The 22,367-nt window shown below is 50.2% G+C and overlaps 1 protein-coding gene across 5 annotated transcripts in view; it reads left to right on the top strand.

The window, feature by feature from the left end:
- The window catches only part of INSR (insulin receptor), a 141,587-nt gene that overhangs the window by 385 nt on the left and 118,835 nt on the right, over positions 1-22,367 (top strand). For all 5 annotated transcript variants that reach the window (XM_058728858.1, XM_058728856.1, XM_058728855.1 and 2 more), the window contains exon 2: positions 18,499-19,050. In XM_058728858.1, coding sequence (XP_058584841.1) covers positions 18,499-19,050 — 552 coding nt within the window. The remainder of the gene's footprint in view (positions 1-18,498; positions 19,051-22,367) is intronic.

Genomic DNA, 22,367 nt, shown 5'->3' with positions numbered 1-22,367 from the left:
GTGCCCGTCCCGCTGCGGGTGCCTTTCCCGAGCGCGCCTCGGACCCGTGTGTGGCTCTCTGAGACCTCGGCTCGCTCCGGAGACGGGACACGCGTCCTCCTGGGTCCCCTGTGAAGTGGGGTCTCCGGGTCCAGGCGGCCGAATGCCGACGGCGCACACGGTTTGGAGCCAGAGTCGAGGGTCCCTTGGGGTCCCCGCGGATAGATGTCCTAGGCGGGGGAATTGTAGAGTCCTACCCCCCTCCTTAGACCTAGGCCCGTGGCCACCCGCACTTCAGATCCATGTTTACACTTTCGGGTGCCGTTTCCAGATGTCCGGAGGCAAACTCTAGCGCCTTGGCAACCGGGCCTTTGTTGTAGCAGAAGCCCTGGCGGCTCTATCACGATTATTATGGTGAGTGCCACCAAATACCCCGGGCTTATCTCCCTGGACCTTCACACTGGCCCCTGGAGGTTGGTACTGTTGTTTGCCCATTTCATAGAGGAGCAAACTGAGGCTCAGGTAGGAGACAGTTCAACTTGCCCTAAAGTCAGTGCTGGAGGGAGAACTGGAACCTTTCTGTTGGTGGCCTGGCTAGGCTAGGCTCTGGACTGCTGCTGGATGTCCCGTGTCTCCCCGTGACCCCCACCTCCCCCTCCAGGTCTGCCCTTCGTGAAGGAGTTTTACCTGCCAGCCCAGGGAGGTCTCTCACCTCAGGTGAGCCTCTCAGGCCCCGCTCCGCCCCCCGGACTTCCCTTCTGGGCCTCCCCGTGCTGGTAGCAGATGGAGTGGAGGCAAAAACCAACTCCAGCTCTTTGGGCTTGATGGCAGTCCTTTCTGGCTGTGGGGCAAGGAATGAAGAATCCTTTCAGAGAACATGGCTGGAGTTTCCCGACTGGTGCCGGAGGCCCCACTTTAAAAATATCTGTTGGGTTATGTTTTCAGAATTTTCCATAAAAGGAAATCAATCACGATGAGGAAGGGGTCGGGGAGGGAAGGAACAGAAGCTCCTGAGTTCCCTGGAAGGGAACGAGGTCCTTGAGAAAACACACACAGGCTCTGGGGGGTGGGGTGGGGGGAAACAACCCAGGTTTGCTGAGCACCTGTCTCAGCTATGCGGTGGCTCGGAGGCCTGGGTGCTCGGGGTACGGTGGGCTCTCAAGAAGGGTGACCATGGCTTTGGGTTCTTGTTCAGAAAATCCAAGACCAACGTTAGACCTGTTCCAGGTTTTGTGTATGTATGTGCGTATGCACCCATGTACATGTGGTTCCCTGCTCTTCTGTTCCTTGTAGCTTTGGTAATTGTGGATTTGTGCCTGGGCTTCCAGGGGCCACTAGATGGATTTACCACTTCTTTCCACGTTTGCAGTTTCTACAAGGGCGGAGGCTTATGTGTCTTTCTTTCTTATTTAGTGTTTATTTTTGAGAGAGGGAGGGAGGGAGGGAGGGGGAGAGGGAGAGGGAGAGAGAGAGAGAGAGAGAGAGAGAGAGAGAGAGAGAGAGAACGTGCGCATGCGTGCACAAGTTGGGGGTGGGGCGGGCAGAGAGAGAAGGGGACAGAGGATCCCAGGTGGGCGCTGTGCTGACAGCCCGATGCGTGGCTCGAACTCACGAACCGCGAGATCATGACCTAAGCCGAAGTCGGATGCTTACCCCACGGAACCACCCAGGCACCCTGAGGCTTCTGTTTCTTTCGTGAGCCCAGAACAGCGCCTGGCACGTAGAAGGTGTGTGGTTGAAATATTTGTTCTTGATTCAGCTCGTATTTATGTTCTCACCAGGACTCCAAGCCATGGGTCTTTTATTCTTCAGCTAATACCTAACTAACATGTACTAATGAGGGTAAACGCTTGGCAGGTGCTGTTCCATGTGCTTGGAATATATAATCTCCGTTAATCCTCACCATGGCCCTATGAGGTAAGGTATCCGTTTTTCCGCAGGTGAGGAAATTTGACCAGGACAGTAGAGGTGGGTTTAGTACCCCAGCTGGCCTGGCTTCAGAGCACTGGTTTCTTAACAAAAGGTTGTTCTCTTGGGTTTCAGCCTCCCCACCCCAGCCTGTAGTAATGGTTAACAAAATCCTATCGAATCAATGAGATGTGATGCCCCCTCAGAGGTTTGGAAATGGCAAGAAACCCTACAGGTCATTAATCTCTAATGTCAACCAGTAGGGCATTTTGGCTGGAGTGGGGTGGGGGTGGGGGTGCATGTGATTTTTTTAAGAAATGAAGGACTAGGGGGCGCCTGGGTGGTTCAGTCGGTTGAGCATCCGACTTCCGCTCAGGTCATGATCTCGCGGCTCGTGAGTTCGAGCCCCGTGTCGGGCTCTGTGCCGGCAGCTCGGAGCCTGGAGCCTGCTTCGGATTCTGTGTCTCCTTCTCTCTCTGCCCCTCCCCTGCTCACGCTCTGTGTCTCTCAGAAATAAATAAACATTAAAAAAAAAAAAAAGTCTATTCTCAACCTTTGCCTCTCTCCTGGGTACCTGCCCATTATCCCTGCCTCACTCACTCACTCACTCATAGAGGTCATTGAGGTGAGCTCCTGGGGGTTCCCACTGTACCCCTCTCCATCATGGACTTCCATTGTTATTATTATTATTTTTTAGTGTTTATTTTTGAGAGAGAGAGAGAATGCACAAGCAGGAGTGGCGTCGGGGGCGGGGGGCGGACAGATGATCTGAAGTGGGCCCTGTGTTGATGGTAGAGAGCCTGATGGGGGGCTCGAACCCACAAACCGCGAGATCATGACCTGAGCCGAAGTCGGATGCTCAACCGACTGAGCCACCCAGGTGCCCATTGGCTTCCCTTCTTAATCTGGCTAGAGTAGAGCCCCTCACCTTCAGTGCTCTTACCGTTTGGGCTGTGATGGGGCTTGGCTGTGGGGGGCTGTCCTGCGTATTGCGAGAAGCTGAGCAGGGTCCCTGGTCTCTCCACCCACAACGTGACAGTGACACCTCCTCTCTCCCTGTCGTGATGACTGAAAGTGTCTCTGGACATTGCCAGCCTGTCCCCAGTTGAGAACAGCCACATTCAGGGAGATAACCTTTACCTTGTCTAGGACATTTACCTGCTGGGGGTCCCAGCCCTCCTCTCTGTTCCGGGAGCCCCGTCTGCCCGGGAGCCTTTCCCTTTTTGACCTACAAACCCTCCATACTCCCTTGAACCTCATTCCCCACTGCTCACCTCCAGCCTTCCCCTGCCAGGCCTCCCCTGGTGGGCCCCCGCCACCCTCTCTCTCACCTCTTGCCCGTTGCACTGCCCACGGCACCTGGCTTGTTTCTCCATCGCTTTGTTTTGCCAGTGGCTCTGGTGAAGGTAATCCCTCACCTCCCAAGTGCTCTCCTGTCGCCTCACCCCAGCTGACCTCTCTGGGTCCTCCACTGCCTCCTCCCTCCCAGGAGAAGACCGTTTCCCGCCTGGCTTTTCACCTGCACCTGGCTCCCTCCATCCTCTCTGCTCCCTCTGGGGCTCAGATGTTAGTTCTTTCTTCATGGAGGGCCAATCCCCACTGCCAAGCACTCTCAGCCCTTTTTAAAAAAATAAATAAATAAAGTAGGTTCCATATCCAATGTGGGGCTTGAACTCATGATTCCAAGATCAGGAGTCAGATGCTCTATTGGCTGAGCCAGCCAGGAGCCCCCTAAGCCCAGTTTTTAATTTACGTATAGCCATAGTCCTTCTAGAACAGCGGCCAGCAAACTACAGCCTAATCCTGTCTGTCCACGCCTGGTTTTATAAAGTTTTATTGGCATCATCGATGGCTGCTTTTGTGCCCTAATGGCAGAGTTGAGGAGTTGCAATCACATGGCCCAGAAAGATAGTCATACTTTGGCCCTATACAGAGAAAGATGTATTAAAGAAAGCTAGGCTCCCTGAATACATGGGTTCCACTTTCTCCACTGAGAAAGTAACAGTGATGTTCCCTACTTAGCCACGTGTATGGTCTTAGGATTTACTTCTGTGAACAGTCATCTTGGCATTGAATGAGGATCCCTTGCTGTTGGCTTTGTGTCTAGAACTTAAAAGCGATGTCTGCTGTGAGATTTTCTTTCAAGACAACGTTATGTTGATTTCTACTGAGAATACCTATATTGGCTTATGATTTGCAGTCAGACCCTATTTATGGTTTTTTAAAATAACAAGTGGGGCGCCTGGGTGACTCAGTCGCTTAAGCCTCCGACTTCGGCTCAGGTCGTGATCTCACAGTTGGTGAGTTTGGTGAGTATGGGCCCCACGTCGGGTTCTGTGCTGACAGCACGGAGCCTGGAGCCTGCTTTAGATTCTGTGTGTCCCTCTCTCTGCCCCTCCCCTGCTCATGCTCTCTCTCTCTCAAAAATAAAACAAACATTAAAAAAAAAAAAAAAAAGACAAACAAGTAATGCATGCTCATTGCAAATAAATTTACAGAAACATAGAGGGGGAAGAAACAGTGTTTCATCTTAGTGTTGTTTTTGTTGTTGTTGTTTTTGTGCACAATTATGTGATTTTTAACCCACGCATAGAGTTTTGTGTGGCCAACCCCTCAACTAGGGTACAGAACAGTCCCATCACCCAAATTCCCTCCAGACACCCCTTTATTACTACATTATCTCCATCCCGAATCCTGCCAACACTGATCTGTTCTCCGTGTTACCATTTTCTCTTTAGACTTTAAAACATATCTTGTAATTGAATTCATATTCTTTTTTTTTTTTTTTAACGTTTTTTATTTATTTTTGGGACAGAGAGAGACAGAGCATGAACGGGGGAGGGGCAGAGAGAGAGGGAGACACAGAATCGGAAACAGGCTCCAGGCTCCGAGCCATCAACCCAGAGCCTGACGCGGGGCTCGAACTCACGGACCGCGAGATCGTGACCTGGCTGAAGTCGGACGCTTAACCGACTGCGCCACCCAGGCGCCCCGAATTCATATTCTTAAGGCTGACTTTTTTTTTTCCAAGTTTATTTATTGTGAGACAGCAGGAGAGGGGCAGAGAGAGAGGGACAGAGAGAGAGGGACAGAGAATCCCGAGGCAGCGGGAGAGGGAAAGAGAGAGAGGGACAGAGAGAGAATCCAAGGCAAGCTTTCCACTGTCAGTGTAGAGCTTAACACGGGGCTTGAACTCACAAACCGTGAGATGATGCTCTGAGCTGAAATCGAGAGTCGGGCGCTCAACCGAATCAGCCACCCTGGCACCCCTAACATTGGTTGGTGGTCTTAATTTGCGCGCTCATAGCTCCTCATTGGTCACGGATTCCCTATTTGGGAATTTGCCTGGTCGCTAAAATTAACTCGTCACCCTACAATCAAGACCCAGTGCACTCTTGTGGTTCCTCCTGGACCTGCACGGAGCACCCAACCGTTCGAATCGCCGAACCAGCCCATTCGCAGCTGATTAGCTCTGGTGTTGTGGATTCATACGATCCTCGAAGATGAAACCAAGTGTCTTTTTTTTTTTCCGCGACGTATTTTAGTGCCACACTTTCCCACATTTTTGTGCTTTTCGTTGGAGATTTTGCCGTTGAAAAGGGCCTTGCCCATGGCGTTGACGTGCTATTTCGTGTAAGTGCAGGAGTAAATGCAAGAAGGCTTGATACGCCTCATGGAGAAAATATGTGGCTATATGAGCTCAGCTCAGGCAGGCGCTGTGGTGCTTTGTGCTGTTGGCTGTGATTCACACAGGCAGCCGATCAACACCGTATATTACGTAAGATGTATTTAAGGAGAAACGTATGTAAAACAAGGTTGTGTTTTGATCAGATGACAAAAACATACGGGGCCGGAGGCTTGCAGGAGCCTGACCCTACTGTGTTTCCCCTGGGGACAATGGTGTTGGCCAATTCTGTGTTCCAGGGACTCCTCAGACATGCTGAGGATGGCCTGTGGGTGGTTTCCTATCACGACACTTCAGAATTTGTGCATTTGGGTTTCTCAGGGCCCGTGTGGAATCTTGTGGAACGCATATGCCTCTTGGGTCCTATTTTTTTTTTTTTTTAGTCTGTGCAGAAATCCTTGGTTACATCTTGGAAAGTTCGTGAGATGGCCCCAGCCCCCTGGCCCTTGCTTCAAGGAGGGGGTCTCTCCTGTTCCGTTAAGCCTGGTGCCAGCGTGCGCTCTTGGGATTTTGTTTCTAGCACGGCAAGATTTGCTGTTCTGTGTTGCCACGTGCACACTGGATAGGAATTCCAGTCGGAGCTCGAGGCAGACGCAGGAGGATTAAAATTTGATTTTGGATCTGGGTTTTTCTTCCGATCCCGTAAGGGCAGGGTGTCACCTCAGGTTTGTGTTCGGGGAACAGCGCAGCCTGGTAGCGGGAAGATTCTTGCTTCTCTCCTGTGCCTTTGTGGGAGACTGGAAAACGTAGGTACTTTCCAAAAACTGTCTGCTACCAGCGTGGAAAAAGGTAGTGCTCGGACACAAAGGGGTAAAGAGAAGAGGGCTACCACTGTTTTCCTGTAGGCTCTCTGTGATTCTTGTTGCCAGTCTGTTTCCCCTGGTTCCTTGCAGACGATGGGAAGGGGGATGGGTTCTGAAATGTTCCTCTCGAATTATATGCACTTATATTGTATCAAAGCCACCTGCTGCCTTTTTTTTTTTTTTTTTTTTTTTTTTTTTTTTTTTTTTTTACAAAGTGCCTTTTGTCTTGCCAAGACTTCTTGACTTCTTTTGGTTTTCTTTCCTGGGTCTTCTGTGGCACGATCCTTCCCATCTGGGAGGTAGAACTCCCAAGGGGCGTGGAAGCTTCCTAGGACCCTCTGAGTTGATGTGCGATGCCCTCCCTGGGATTGTGAAGCTACGACTGCAAAGCTAATGCCTGGATGTCCCGGAGCTTTTGGGCGTACAGAAGGTGGTGTCAGGGTGGGCATGAACCTTTGGTCCTCTAGTCGCCTGTCCTTAAATATTGTGCTTTCTGCCTCCACCCTCTTCTCCTCTTGGTTGCCCCATCTCCTGCCGGTTATGTCACCAAACGTCACCCGTGTCTGCCCCTCTTTTCCCAAGCTCCGGACCGGTATCTGGGCACACCCCAAAGTCCTCACGGACTCAACACGCCCCACACTGTGCCTCTTGTCCTCACTACCCCAAGCCGGCCCTGTCTCGGTCTCTCCACGTTCACCGGGGACTGTCCCTCACTTCTCTCTCCTCTCCTCCCCCTTCCTGGGTACCAGTTCCCCAGTGTCTCCGTGGCCCCGCCTCTATCCTTGCACCCACTCCCACGGTAGACCCCCTTTCTTCTAGGCCAGTGTGCCCCGTTCGGTTCTTCCTCTGTTTTGCTGCCACTGGGATTTCTCTGCTTCCTACTTGGGTGCTTCTGCAGCTGCCAGCTAGATCCCTTCCCCGGGTACATGAGCCGCCGCCGCTCTGGGCTGCTGTCCCTTGGGGCTCCTCATATGCCTCAGCGTTCTTGGATGTGCTTCCTGCGCCCCAAGCACACTTCGTCCCCCCCTTCTGCCCATGGTCACCCATGCTTCTTCCTCCCAGGACCGGGTCAGAGGCTCCATCCTTCCTTCTCCAGCTGCATCATCCACCCCTCCTCCTTCCCTTTCACTACAGACTGGAGGTATCCGTCTGGGTGCCCACAGACACTGGTCTGTCCGTTGGAGACGCGTTCTAGCGAAGCATTGACTATACGGGTAAATGAAGTCACGCTCAAAGTGTAGGTTCCAGAAGGGCTTTGGATGTGTCTGTCCAGAGCAGGAAGCAGAGTCCTGGAGCCCCCACCTCTGCAAATTCGTGTGTTGAAGCCCTCACTCCCCAGTGTGACTGTATTTGAAGATCAAGCTTTTGGGAGGTAATTTAGGTTAAATGAGGTCGTAAGAGTAGCGCCCTAACGCGATGGGATTGGTGGCCTTCTAAGGACAGGAGGAGAGAGATCTCTTTCTTTTTTTTTGCATGAATGCAGCAAGGGGAGACCACGTGAGGCAGAGAGAGAGCCTGCCAGCTAGGAAGAGGGCTCTCCCTGCACACTGGCCATGCTGGCTACCTTGATCTTGGACTCTCAGCCTCTAGAACTGTGAGAAGCAAATTTCTGTTGTTTAAGCTGCCCAGTCCGTGGTCTTTTCGAAGGGCAGCCCTAGCTGACTGAGGTGAGAATTGGGATTAGAATTGGCTCTGAAACACAGCAGCCAGGGACATAGGCGGATAAAATGGGTGTGGGTCCGGCTTTCTTTGAAATTGCTGGGGGCGGCCCACCATGCTTATGGGGTTCTCTCCAGCAACAGTCGATGGCCCCAAAGAAGGCATCCGACGGTGTTAGTTCTGAGGTGCAGGGCTCAGTGGGGCAGGTGGGGCAGAAGAATGGGGACTCATTGTGGGGGGAGCCCTGCTGGGGAGGTGGGGCCAGGGGTAGGTTGTATGTCTGTCCGACTTGAGTACCCACCCCCCGCATACCTTGCGGACCTTGTTTAAAATGCAGGTTTCTGGGGCCTGGCTCCCGGACATAATTGATTTCTTTGGTCTAGAGCCGGGCCTAGGAATCTGCATTTCCCTCCTTTAGCGATTCTCAGGCTGGCGGTCTAGACGGCACACTTTGAGAAACCCTATGTGATGGCTAAGGGCACAGGTGCAGGTGTTGGTGGCCTAGAGACCTGTGTGTGACGGGCTGTTATGTCCCTCTTTCCCCAAGGTTGTGTGTTGAAGCCAACTCCCAGAGGGTGACTATTTGGAGTCTTTATTTAAAATTTTTTTTAGCGTTTATTTATTTTTGAGACAGAGAGAGACAGAGCATGAACAGGGGAGGGGCAGAGAGAGAGGGAGACACGGAATCTGAAACAGGCTCCAGGCTCTGAGCTGTCAGCCCAGAGCCCGATGCGGGGCTCGAACTCACGGACCGCGAGATTGTGACCTGAGCTGAAGTCGGACACTCAACCGACTGAGCCACCCAGGCGCCCCTGGAGTCTTTAAAGAAGTAATCAGAACGAGGGCATTGGGGCAGTGGGGTAAGCATTCGACTCTTTATCTCGGCTCAGGTTGTGATCTCATGGTTTGTGAGTTCGAGCCCTGAGCCTGCTTGGGATTCTCTCTCTCTCTCTCTCTCTCTCTCTCTGTCTCTGTCTCTGCCCCTCCCCTACTCTCTCGCTCATGCGCTCTCTCTCTCTGTCTCTCAAAATAAATAAACTTAAAGGTTCATTTGAAAATAGTATTCTTTAAAAAAAAATTTTTTTTTAACGTTTATTTATTTTTGAGACAGACAGAGACAGAGCATGAATGGGGGAGGGTCAGAGAGAGAGGGAGACACAGAATCTGAAACAGGCTCCAGGCTCTGAGCGGTCAGCACAGAGCCCGACGCGGGGCTCGAACTCACGGACCGCGAGATCGTGACCTGAGCTGAAGTCGGCCGCTTAACTGACTGAGCCACTCAGGCGCCCCAGTATGTATTCTTTAAAAAAAAAAAAAAAAAAAAAGAGCATTACAGCGGGCCCTAATCCAATATGCCTTGTGTCCCTCAAAGAAGAGGAGGTTAGGACACAGACCTGTGCGCCCACAGAGGGGCAGCTGTAAGGACAGAGGGAGAAAGCAGGCATCTGTGAGCCAAAGAGAGGCCTCAGGAGAAGCTGACGCGGCTGACACCTTGAGTTTGGACTCGAAGATTGTGAGAACTTCCTGTGTGCCGTCGAAGGCCCCTGGCCTGCGGTTCTGTGTGCTGACGGGCCGAGCAAACCAATGTCCTGGGTTCAAGTCCCAGCTCTGTCTCCTCTTTGCTGTGTGGCCTTGAGGCAGACACAGTCCTCTCTGAGCCTCCGCCACTTTCCTCTTCTGGAGAGTCTGTCTGGGCCACACGTGCGCCGTGTTTTGTCCGTGCTCCAGCCTCGTGCACCCCCACCCCTCAGGGCACTTAGCGCCCCTGTGCCTCCAGCAATTTCCAGCAGTGTCTGACTCACATGCTGCCCACCGCGGTCCTTTCTTCCAGATGTGGCCTCCGCCGTTACCCTCCCCAGGCCTGTTTTCCAGAGCTTAATCTTCCCCGGTGGACCCGGGGTCTCAGGAATTTGCAGGTCTCCTCCGGCCTTTTGATGTCCCTGCCTTGCGAACGTCACAGGCCAGGCGTCTGCCCTTCTCCCGGGGAGGGAGGACCTGCACGTCCATCTTTCCCAGGGCTTCCTTCCACTTCTCCGTCTCCCGCGGTGCCTTGTGGGCTCTTGGTTTGTTCAGAAGATCCCCTTGGCGTGTCCTCCAAGATGGTGAGAAGTTTCCAGAAGGATTATGGTCTGGATGGCGAGTGTCCCCTTTGGGGCCTTCTCTCCCCCTCTGGGCTTCTGCGTACACGATTTTCTCCTCCGTCTTCCATATGCGATGGTCCGCTGTTGTTACCCGCTTCCTCTGTCCTCGAGTCCCCGAGCACCCACCTTGGGGCCCCTGACCACTGTGGAGGTGCAGCGACCCTCCTGTCCCCAGAGGGACCTTCCATCTGGGCTTGAGAACCACCTTCCTCAGGTCTCCTCTCTGGGGGCTGTTTCTTCTCACTGGTATTTTTTACCAGGAACTTGCAGGAAAACACTACGATGCCTGGGTCCCCGCCCCCACCCCCGGTCCACCCTCAAACCTCCCTGCGTGCACGTGTGAACCTATCTGCAGCAGGGATCTCTGGGTCCAGGGACATCTGTGTTTATAAAATTGCCCCTGACCCTGGGTGGTTTCATCACTCACCCAGGCCTCTTGAAGGCCCTTAGATCTTGTCTGAGCCTGCTTCTCTGTGATGTTTATTCTCCTCCCCGTTGCTACTGGCTCATGTGCCTTCTGTGCACCTGCTTTCCCGCCCAAGGGGGCCAGGAAAAGCGAAGCCCAGAGAGGTTACATCCCTCACTCGAGGTCACCCAGCGCCCAGTCGACAAAGCTGAGATTCGCGCCCGGGGCCATCAGGATTTCTGGTCTGTGCAGCTCATTGCTTTAGTGTTTGTCTCTTTACTCTGATGGCACCTTGTCACAGCTTTGAGCCTTCAACCTTTTCTGTCTTGCTAATCCCCGTGCCCAGCACGATGCCTGGTGCCGAGGTGCCCAGCAGACGTTGGCTGAATGAGTACAGCAGTTATTTCCATGTGGGCGACTTGTTGGTTCTGGAACCTGGCCTCCTGATTCTGCCTCGCACCTGCTGTAGTCCCCCCCCCCCCCCCCCCCCCATTTCTCCTTCTTTGAGGAAGTCACTTGCAAGAGCCGGCCTCTTGGGCAGGCGGAGAATCTTCAGGATGCCTGATTCTGCCGTGTGCCCAAATTCTAAATTCTGCAGCTCATAAATCTAGGTATTGGTTCCGTGAGCTCGGGGCGGAGAACTAACACGGGTTCAGAGCTTTGATCACGCTGCTGCCCTCGTTCACAGAGAGGAGGAGGACCCCCAGGATGACACGGCGGGAGGTGCTGGAGTAGGAAGCCGATCTGTTGTGTTTCCAGCGTGGCCCGGAACCCGTGTGGGTGGTGGCCGGACGCCTAAACCCAAGGCTTGTTGGCACGGGACTCCTGAATTTCGGGGGGTTAAGACTGGTAAGGAGGCAGAGAAGAATGTGTGGCCCCAGAATAGGCCACCAGGGAGCATTTGAAGAATGTGGAGACTAAGGATCAAGTACATTCATGATCAAACGCAGAATGTGTTCGATCTCAGCATTGCGAAGCATTGCCAGAACCTTCTAGACACCTCCTTCCCTGCCCCTCCACACTTTCTCCTTGCCTGCTTTGATGGGTGAGAAAACCAGGGAGAAGGGACTCTCTCCCTCCCTCCCCCCTCCTTCCCTTCCTCCTTTCCTTCCTTTTCTTTCTTTTTTTTTTCTTTTTTATTCTTTCCTTCCCTTTCTTTTTCTTTCTTTCTTTCTTTCTTTCTTTCTTTCTTTCTTTCTTTCTTTCTTTCTTTCTTTCTTTCTTTCTATCTTTCTTTCTTTCTTTCTTTCTTTCTTTCTTTCTTTCTTTCTTTCTTTCAAGAGTGACAGAGAGCAAGCAGGGGGAGGGGCAGAGAGAGAGGGAGACAGAATCCCAAGCAGGCTCCCCAGTGTCAGTGCAGGGCCCCAGTGGGGCTCTGTCTCATGAACCATGAGATCGTGACCCAAGCCAAAATCAAGAGTCAGATGCTTAACCAACTGAGCCACCCAGGCACCCCAGAAAGGACACTTTCTAAGAGACTGCTCTCATGTTAAGTCTTCTCTCCTGGAAAATCCTCAGATCCCTCTGGCTGGGCAGGAAATTCTAGACCAGCACTGTTCAAAAGAACGTGTTGCTCTGAGGGGAATGTTCCGTGGCTGTTTAATGTGGTGGCCATTGTCCACATGGGGCTCTTGAAGTTGTGGCTGGTATGGCTGAATCTTTATTTTTATCTTATTTCATCCATTTTAGTTAAAAAAAAATGGTCAGTACTCGATTCTGTTGTTGGAAAACTCTTTAGTGTGTTTGAACAGGTTGGGGAAATGAACCTATGTGTTGGATGATACACTTTATGAAATCTACATGTACAGGTCGAGTATTTCTGAAAATTTAGCATCTGAATGGAGACATTGCTACATGGCATTTTGGAAGCTTTCTTCCAAAAGAATCTTGTAGAGTATCTCATTAATAATTTTTTTAGTATTATGGGGCTCCCAGTTGGGTCGGTTGGAAGAACATGGGACTCTTGACCTTGGGGTCATGAGTTTGAGCCCCACACTGGGTGTAAAGACTACTTAAATAAAACTTAAAAAAATAAAATTTTTTGAATTCATTGTAAACATATATAGATGTAATCTATCTACCTCTATATATATTTACATCCAAGTTAGCATACGGTGCAACAATGATTTCAGGAGCAGATTCCTTAATGCCCCTGACCTACTTAGCCCCTCCCCCCTCCCCCAGCCCCTCCCATAACCCTCAGGTTGTTCTCAGTATGTATGTATATACATACATATATATGTATGTATGTATACGTATATGTATACATGTATACATATACCCCACATCTTCCTTATCCATTCATCCATCGATGGTCATTTGGGCTCTTTCCATACTTTGACTGTTGTTGATAGTGCTGCTATAAACATGGGGGTGCATATGCCCCTTCGAAACAGCACGTGTGTATCCCTTGGATAAATACCTAGTAGTGTAATTGCTGAGCCATAGGGTAGTTCTATTTTTAACTTTTTGAGGAACCTCCCATACTATTTTCCAGAGTGGCTGCACCAGTTTGCATTCCCCACCCCCCCAGAATAATTTTTCTTAGTATAGCTTACACATTGAAGTGAAATTTTTAGATACATTGCATTAATTAAAATATATGTACTTTTGTCTTCCTTTTCTTTTTTTTTTTTTTTACCTTATTAGAGAAAATTTAAAATGCCTGAGGGCATCCTCTCCCGTTACATGTTAAAACTCAGGTAGTTGATAGTGACTTATTAGTCTGAGAGAGGAATCTGGATCTGTCCTATTCCCGGTGGCACTTTCCTACCTGGAATGGTGTTGGGCACAGACCAGGTCTTCTGTAGATATGTGCTGAAGGAGAGGACAAAGGGAATTATCTTGAACAACCTTTCTCTAGGCTGTCACTGCATGAAAACTGTTTCACTGTTTCCTTATTTAAGTCACATGCACCTGCTTCCTTAGGCATGTTTTTGAAAGAACAAAGATGGTTCTTCCTTCCCCCCCCCTCCCCAGCACCGCTATCCGCAGGGGATATGTTCCAAGACCCCCAGTGGATGCATGAAACCGTAATAGCACTGAGTCCTATATATGCTATGTTTATTTTCTGTACGCAAATAGCTATATTATGTCACTAACAGGCGTGTAGTGCACGCAGCTTGGATGAAGGGATGGTTCACCTACTGGGCGAGGCAGGATGGCGGGAGATTTCATCACGCTACTCAGAACGGTGGGCAATCCAAAACTTATGATTGTTTATTTCAGGAATTTTCCATTTAATATTTTCTGACCGCAGTTGACCGCGGGTAACTGAAACCGTGGATAACGGGATAATTGTATTAGCTGTTGCTGGACCCCCCCCCCCCCCACTTCCTCTGCCCCCCATTGTTCTTCTCTACCAGTGTACGGAGTGGGGATTCGTCAGGTACCACTTACTGAAAACTTGAAGCATTTTTCATTTCCACCCAGAGGTATTAAGAGCCAGCAGAAGGCCCTGCGTTTATTTCTGGCACCATTTCTAACATCCTGGGGATATTTTCTGTCCCAACAGTAAATTGCTCTATTGTTGAAGCTAATAGGCACACACACAGCCTTAATGAATTGAGTTAGATTCATTGGAGGTTTTTAAAAAGCAATTCTTTATTGTTCCCTACTGTTACAGTTGTCTAATTTTTTATTTTTTTAAATATTTATTTTGAGAGAGAGAGCTCTCGAGAGAACACAGGGAGGATGGAGGAGGGGCAGAAAGAGAGAGGGAAGAGGGAAAGAGAGAATCCCAAGCAGGCTCTGTGCTGTCACTGCAGAACCCGATGCAGGGCTCGATCTCACACACCATGAGATAATGACCTGAGCCGAAATCAAGAGCCTGATGCTCAACTGACTGAGCCATCCAGGCGCCCCCCTATGGTCATCAAATTTTTAAAGATTTTTTTTTTTTAATGTTTATTTATTTTGAGAGAGAGAGAGAGTGAGCATAGGCAGGGGAGGGGCAGAGAGAGAGGGAGACACAGAATCCGAAGCAGGCTCCAGGCTCCGAGCTGTCAGCACAGAGCCCGACGCGGGGCTCGAACCCATGAACCGCGAGATCATGACCTGAGCCGAAGTCGGACGCTTAACCGACTGAGCCGCACAGGTGCCTGTGGTCATTAAATTTTTTATAACAACTTTATTGAGCTATAATCCAATGCCATACAATTCACCTCTTTAAAGTTTACAATTCAGTAAATTACATCCGCAGGGTTGTGCAGCCATCACTACAATCAATTTTATTTATTTTTAATTTTAAGAAATGTTTTCATTTTTGAAAGAGAGAGACAGAGTGCGAGCAGGGGAGGGGCAGAGAGAGGGAGACACAGAATCCAAAGCAGGTTCCAGGCTCCAGGCTGTCGGCACAGAGCCTGATGTGGGGCTTGAACCCATGGACCCTGAGATCATGACGTGAGCTGAAGTCGGACGCTTAACCGACTGAGCCACCCAGGCGCTCTGCTACAGTCAATTTTAGAACATTTTTCATCACTCCAAAGAGAAACTGCAGCCTGAGTAGCTGTCGCTTCTCATTGCCTCTTCCCCAGCCCCTTGGAACCACGAAACTGCTTTCTGTCTCTATCTGTAAATTTGCCCATTCTGGATATTTCATGTAAATGGAGTCGTACTACATGTCGTCTGTGGTGCCTGACTTCTCTCCCCTCGCCTTGCGTTTTCAGGCTGCATGGGTGATCATTAGCATTTTTTTTTCTTTTTTTAGTAATGAAGTATTTTTAATTAAGGGTTGTACATTTTTTTTTTTAGTTATCATGCTCGTGCACACTTAATACCCTATAGTGTAGTGTGGATATAACTTTGACATGCACTGGGAAACCAAGAAATTCGTTTGATGAAAACATTTTTAAGTTTATTTACTTTGAGATAGAGCACAAGCAGGGGAGGGGCAGAGAGAGGGAGACAGAGAATCCCAAGCAGGTTCCGTGTTATCAGCATAGAACCCAATGCAGGGCTCCATCCCATGAACCATGAGATCATGATCTGAGCCCAAATCAAGAGTCAGATACTCAACCAACTGAGTCACCCCGGTGCCCTCATTTGATGCATTTTATCGAGGTACTTGCTTTATTGCGGTGGTCTGGAACCGAGCCTGCAGCATCTCCCAGGTATGCCTGTGGTTGTGTTTTCATTTCTCTTGGTTATCTACCTGGGAGTGGAACTGCTGGGCCATGTGGTAACTCATGGCTTAATGGTTTGAAGAATTGCCAGACCATTTTCCACGGTAGTTGCATCGTTATATGTTCCCACTGGTGATGTACGAGGGTTCCAGTTTCTCTGCATCCTTGTCAACACTTGTAATTGTCCATCCCTTTGATTTTAGCCATCCTAGTGGGAGTGAAGTGGATGTTGCCAGATAAAAGACAGGGCACCTGGCTAAATATGAATACTCGGTGCTTATCTGACATTTAGATTTAACTGGGCATCCTGCATTTTTTTTTTGATGTTTATTTATTTTTGAGACAGAGAGAGACAGAGCATGAACGGGGGAGGGGCAGAGAGAGAGGGAGACACAGAATCGGAAGCAGGCTCCAGGCTCTGAGCCATCAGCCCAGAGCCCGACGCGGGGCTCGAACTCACGGACCGCGAGATCGTGACCTGAGCTGAAGTCGGACGCTTAACCGACTGAGCCACCCAGGCGCCCCCATCCTGCATTTTTATTTGCCAGATCTGGCGCGCCTGCCTGCCTGCCACTGGTCAGGTGGGGATGGGGCTTGTGAGAGGCACAGTGGCCTCGGATGTGACCACAGCTGGGAGTCTTGGGCGGGGCTTGGATGCCGCGAGCGAGTGTGCAGGGCTGGAACCCAGACCCTCGTTCTCCCCAGACAGCCTCCCAACCTCCCAGTGAGTGGGTCAGCGTGTTTCTGTGTTTTCCCTTGCCTTAGCCTAATCTGCACAGAACGTGGCTGAGGAACATTGTAGCTTTATTTCCTCAATTGTTTGCTTTGCTGGTTCCCCCCCCCCCCCCCCTAATGTGCGCTTCTTTTGAGATTTGTTTTCAGGGTGGATTTTTAAGTGAATGTTCTAGTATTCTTTAGAATCATCTGTTTTGCCTCAAAGATATTGGGGGGAAGGTTTAGTGTCCTGGAATACAATAAGTAGAGATTGTGTGCTAAGCATATTCCTGGTGCTGAGGGATGTGGAGTGTGTGTGTGTGTGTGTGTGTGTGTGTGTGTGTGTGTGTGTGTATTTTGGCAAGGAGAAGCTGTCTAAAGAGTTTGATTATGATGACTGTTAACTTGGGTATAAGGGGCACAAGGAAAAGGGGAAAGAAACTTCAAAGAGGTATACGGAGGAAAGGAAATCAGAGAAGGGTGCCTGGAGGAGGTGGCGTTTGAGCTGGATCTTGAAGGATGATGGGCTAGATTTCGAAACAGGGAGCTAAGGTCGAAAGGGCTTTGGTAGCTGACAGGGCCAGGGCTCCCCTGTCCAGGACAGTAGCCGCTAGCCACATGTGTCTATTTCCATTTAAATGAACTAGAGTAAAATTAAATATTCAGTTCCTCAGTCTCGTTAGCCACAGGTGAAGCCACGAATGGCGGCTGCCTTCCACGGTGGACAGCACAGATTTAGAACATGTGTATCAGTGCTGAAAGTTCTGTTGGACAGCCGTGGACTAGGGCAAGGGTCACCAAACTACAGCCCCAGGACAGAACTCCAGGCTACCACCTGTTCTTGTAAATAAAGTTTTATTGGAACACAGCCACGTCCACTCATTCACATTTGAGCTGCGGTGGCAGAGTAGAACGGCTTCTGCACGGACCCTCTGACCACAAAGCCGAACATGCTCACTGTCTGAGCGTTGATAGAATATGGTTGCCCGTGCCTGGTCTAGAGACGTGAAGGCACAGAGCCTAGAGGTGATGGTGATACGTTTGTGGGAGAAATCAGCAACCACAAAATAGCTGGCATTAACTGAGCACCTACTGTGTGCTGGGCACTGCTTGAGTGCTTGGAATACTTCACTCACTGCTTCTCCTAGGTCATGTTACAGGGGGTGGGGGGGCAGCGATGGGGAGGAGCCCTGCGAGCTGGGAGGGAGGAGTGCAGGGTCACGGGGAGCCAGGAAGGGTGCTGGAGCCTGGGAAGGACCACCTTCAGGAAATGGGCACACAGGGTGTTTGTACAGGGGAGATCAGATCCAGCCCTTGCCACACCCAGGTAGAGGTAAGGAGGCTGTTTTGTGGATGTCTGCCTGGGAAGGAGAGTCTTCGAGGTAGGAGAATTGTCCAAACAAATTCAGCCCTCCTTGCCCCGTTTTGGCGTGGGCACCTTTATCCTTGCAAATCTATCTCCTGAAGATTGCCAGTGTTGACTCACCCGGGCCGGCTCCCCTTTCCCTTCCTCACCTGCCGTATTACTCAATCCTGTGTAATCCCAACGTCTCCGTCGCATCTCGTTCGATGTGATGGTTTTTAAAGGCTTCTAACAAGGACTGAGAAAGGAATTTTTTCTTTGCCTTTTGGAGGTGATCACTTGGGCACGGACACTGTGGAGAAAACCACGAATCAGGGGCTCGCTATGGAATCGGTGGGGGAGCCCCGCACAGAATGAAAACATGGGGCCCCTTTGTCGAAAACGATCGAGGGTTTAAAAATGGATAGAAGAGCCTTAAGCCACGACTCAAGATGCACGCCTGTGAAGCTGGCCCTGCTGCTGATTTAAAACAAAAAATTTTTTTTAATGTTTATTTCTTTTTGAGAGAGAGAGAGAGAGTGTGAGCGGGGGAAGGGGCAGAGAGAGAGAGAGAGAGGGAGGCACAGAGTCCGAAGCAGGCTCCGGGCTCCGAGCCGGCAGCACAGAGCCCGATGCGGGCTCTGAGCCAGCCCGGCGCCCCGTCTGCCGCTGACTCTTATCACCCACCCGTGACGTGCGTGCTCACCTGTCTTGCCTTGTTCTTGTTTTCGCCTCTAGTCTGCCCTGGCATGGATATCCGGAACAACCTGACGAGGCTGCACGAACTGGCCAACTGCTCGGTCATTGAAGGTCATTTGCAGATACTGCTCATGTTCAAAACGAGGCCCGAGGACTTCCGAGACCTCAGTTTCCCCAAACTCGTCATGATCACTGATTACTTGCTGCTCTTCCGGGTGTACGGGCTGGAGAGCCTGAAGGACCTCTTCCCCAACCTCACGGTCATCCGGGGCTCACGCCTCTTCTTCAACTACGCGCTGGTCATCTTCGAGATGGTGCACCTGAAGGAGCTTGGCCTCTACAGCTTGATGAACATTACCCGGGGCTCCGTCCGCATCGAGAAGAACAATGAGCTGTGCTACCTGGCCACCATCGACTGGTCGCGCATCCTGGATTCGGTGGAGGATAATTACATTGTGTTGAACAAAGACGACAACGAGGAGTGTGGGGACATTTGTCCAGGCACCGCAAAGGGCAAGACCAACTGCCCTGCCACTGTCATCAATGGGCAGTTTGTGGAGCGATGTTGGACACACAGCCATTGCCAGAAAGGTATGCTGGGGTACGTGGGGCTCTCAGCTGTTTCTTCACTGTGTTTGTTAGCAGCTGCAGGCGTTTGCTGGACGAGGGGGTGGCCCCTTTTTTCTGCAGAGGCTCTGATATTAAATACTTCCGGCTTTGCAGGCTGCGTGGCCTCCCGTGACAGCTACTCAGCACTGCCATCGTAGCGGGAAGGCAGCCACGGGCAACCCAGAAAGAAATGGGCACGGCTATGTTTCAGTAAAACTTTATTTACAAGCCAAGCTGTGGGCCAGCGTTTGCCAATTGCTGTGCTAGACCGTCGAATGTTCCTCTTGCTTGAGGGGGGGTAGAGGTGGGCAAGTATGGACTTTGCTGTAGAAAAAGAAAGTTTAGTTCTTGAGTGACGAAAGAAGTAAGATTGCTCAGTGTAGACATTTGGCAAAAGAAATGGGTAGAGGAAGGAAGCGAAACAACAATCCTTATCCCACATTTAGTGGAGTACTTCCTTCTCGTGGTTCTGTTGTGTGTTTATTTTATTTACCTACCTTTCCCTGTCTCTGGGCATTTAGATCATTTCCGGTTATTCTAAAGAGAAGGATGAGCATTTTCGGGTCAAAGCTTTATTGAGCATTTTGTTTCTCTAGGCTTTGCTTTTCCAGAAGTGAAATTTCTGGGCCAAAGGTTCTTGATACTGATTGCCAAATGGCTTTCCGGAAATGTTGTACTGATGGGCGCTCCTCCTAGCATTGGCTGAGAGGGAGCACCTTGGCCAGCTTTGCATGTTGTTTGAAAAATCTTTCATAATTTACCGGAGGGAGGAGCCGATGTGTTGTCATTGTTTCTGTTTGCATTTCTTTGATTGCTATCGGGGTTGAACCTTCTGAAACATGTTTATTTATCATTTGGGTTTTCTCTTCCTGTTCATATCCTTTGTCCGTTTATCTTTTAGTACTTTAGTGGTTTTTGAAATACTAGTCTCCTTGCGGTTTTCAACACGAAGGCTGTTAACCCTTTGCCAACTGTGTCTTCAGACGCTTTTGTTCGGTGGTCAAGATGCTCTGGATGTCGGCTGCCAGAGAAGCTTAAAATGTTTGGGGAGTCCGGGGGCGCCTGGGTGGCTTAGTCGGTTGAGCGTCCGACGTCGGCTCAGGTCACGATCTCACGGTTCGTGAGTTCGAGCCCCGTGTCGCTCTCTGTGCTGATGGCTCAGAGCCTGGAGCCTGCTTCGGATTCTGTGTCTCCCTCTCTCTCTCTCTGCCCCTTCCCCGCTCACAGCTTTGTCTCTCTCTGTCTCTGAAAACTGAATAAACCTTAAAAATATATATATTTAAAATGTTTGTGGAGTCCAGAGTTGGATGTTTGCATGCCTGTCCTGTTACTCTATGTTTAGAAAGTCCTTTTCCCCCCGTAAAATGAATGTGGTTTTTTCCCCCCAAATTTCCTATTTTAATTTTAATTATCAATAAAAAAAGCTCATCCTGGACATTTGGAATCTGTTCGTGTGCGTGATTCAAAGGGATGTTCCTCTCCCCGCAAATAACTTGTTGGGGTCTCAATGCCTTTTATTGATGAAATTTACTCCTTTGTCATGATTTGGGGTCTGTTTCTGGGTATCGGTAAACCAGTTCCTTGCGTTGGGGCCGCTATCATTCTAATCATTGTGGTTTTATAATGTTTTGATAACCAGGAAGGCAAGTTCCAAACACACACCCGTTACTTTTTCTATTGTTTTGACTCTTTCGTACTTTGTGAAATTCCCTGGGAAGAATTAGCGAATGTGAGATCGAGGTGGGAGAAAGGGAGTGGATGCTTTATGGGTGGGTCGTATCATAAAAGATAGGGCACGGGGGGGGGAAGGGAGGGTCTTCTTGCCTGAGCCCAAAGGCTACTTGGGTGAGTCCTGAGTAGAATCCATGGGAGCCGTGGGGAGCATAACAGAAGGTGAGGGCAGAGGCCACACCTCTTCTGAGAGGTTGGGCAGTGAAGGCAAAGAGAGCCTTGTTTGAGGATGGGCGTGGGTAGGATGATTATTATATTGTGGAGCAATCTTGGGGACGTTGGCCGGTCAGGGACAGAGAGAACGGAGCTGAATGACAAAGTTGGGGCGAAATCTCAGCACAAGTAGAATGACTACCTGTGGGTCTGGGATTTGGTAGAACAGGGAAGCTGCTGAGGTGGGGGTGGGGAGCAGGTGGGGGGGAATAAGCTGTGGGAGCGACAGTCTAGATGGATTGGGGGGCAGCTGCTATTCACGATGGTGAGGGGAGAAGAGGCTGTTTCGGATCTGTGTCCCGAGAGCATCTGGCTACAAGGGGAGCAACTGTTATCCTCATTTTAGAGACCAGAGGGGTTACTTAACTTACCTAAGGCCACACAGCTCATAAGACCGCTGGGGTTTGTGCCAAGTCTGCGACACAAAAAAGGCATGTGGTATTTTTTTTGTGGGGGCGGGGGGACCGTCCCCTCTGTTTAGAGCCACTTGTAGGTGGGGCACCGGAGAAATGGAACATGCTTTCGTTATTTCAATGCCGAGGTCTCCAAATTTAGGTGCCTTTTTGAAATGCTCCGGGCTCTTGGGTCTTGACATATTATTTAAGACATTCCTCTGTGGATTTATTTCTGTACACATTTTACTCAAAATATCCAGGGTGGTATTATCTGCAGAAATGTCCCTGATGCGAGCAGTTGTTTTCTTCCCTCATCTTTTGTTTTTGAGAACAGGCTTGTTTTTCTAACGCTGGGGGTTCTGCCGTGGGGGAGGGGGTGGCTGTGCACCTGCTGCTGTGACTGACAATACCTGATTCCCGGCATCTGGCATTGATGTTCGCTGCTCCTGGTGTGTAATCGGTGCTGAGGTCCCCTAGGCAAGGCATTGTCCTGTCCTGGTAACAGGTGTTGAAATGATTGTTTTTATTTGTTTGTTTGTTTGTTTGTTTATTTATTTATTTATTTATTTATTTATTTTAATGTTTATTTATATTTGAGAGAGAGACAGTGTGTGAGCAGGGAAGGGGCAGAGAGGGAGAGAGAGACAGAGACACAGAATCCGAAGCAGGCTCCAGGCTCCAGGCTCCGAGCTGTCAGCATAGAGCCCAACACGGGGCTCGAGCCCACGAACTGCGAGATTGTGACCTGAGACGAAGTCGGATGCTTAACTGAGTCACCCAGGTGCCCCTGTTTACTTAGTGTTTAAATGTTTATTTATTTTGAGTGAGAAAGAGAGAGAGCCTGAGGGGGGAAAGGGGCAGAGAGACAGAGAGAGAGAGAGAGAGGGAGAGAGAATCCCAAGCAGGCTCTGTGCAGTCAGCATGGAGCTCAAGGCAGGGCTTGATCCCAAGAACTGTGAG

This window comes from Neofelis nebulosa, chromosome 4 (genome assembly GCF_028018385.1).
Source record: "Neofelis nebulosa isolate mNeoNeb1 chromosome 4, mNeoNeb1.pri, whole genome shotgun sequence".
Taxonomy (NCBI): domain Eukaryota; kingdom Metazoa; phylum Chordata; class Mammalia; order Carnivora; family Felidae; genus Neofelis; species Neofelis nebulosa.
This window is presented reverse-complemented; position numbering and strand designations above follow the sequence as displayed.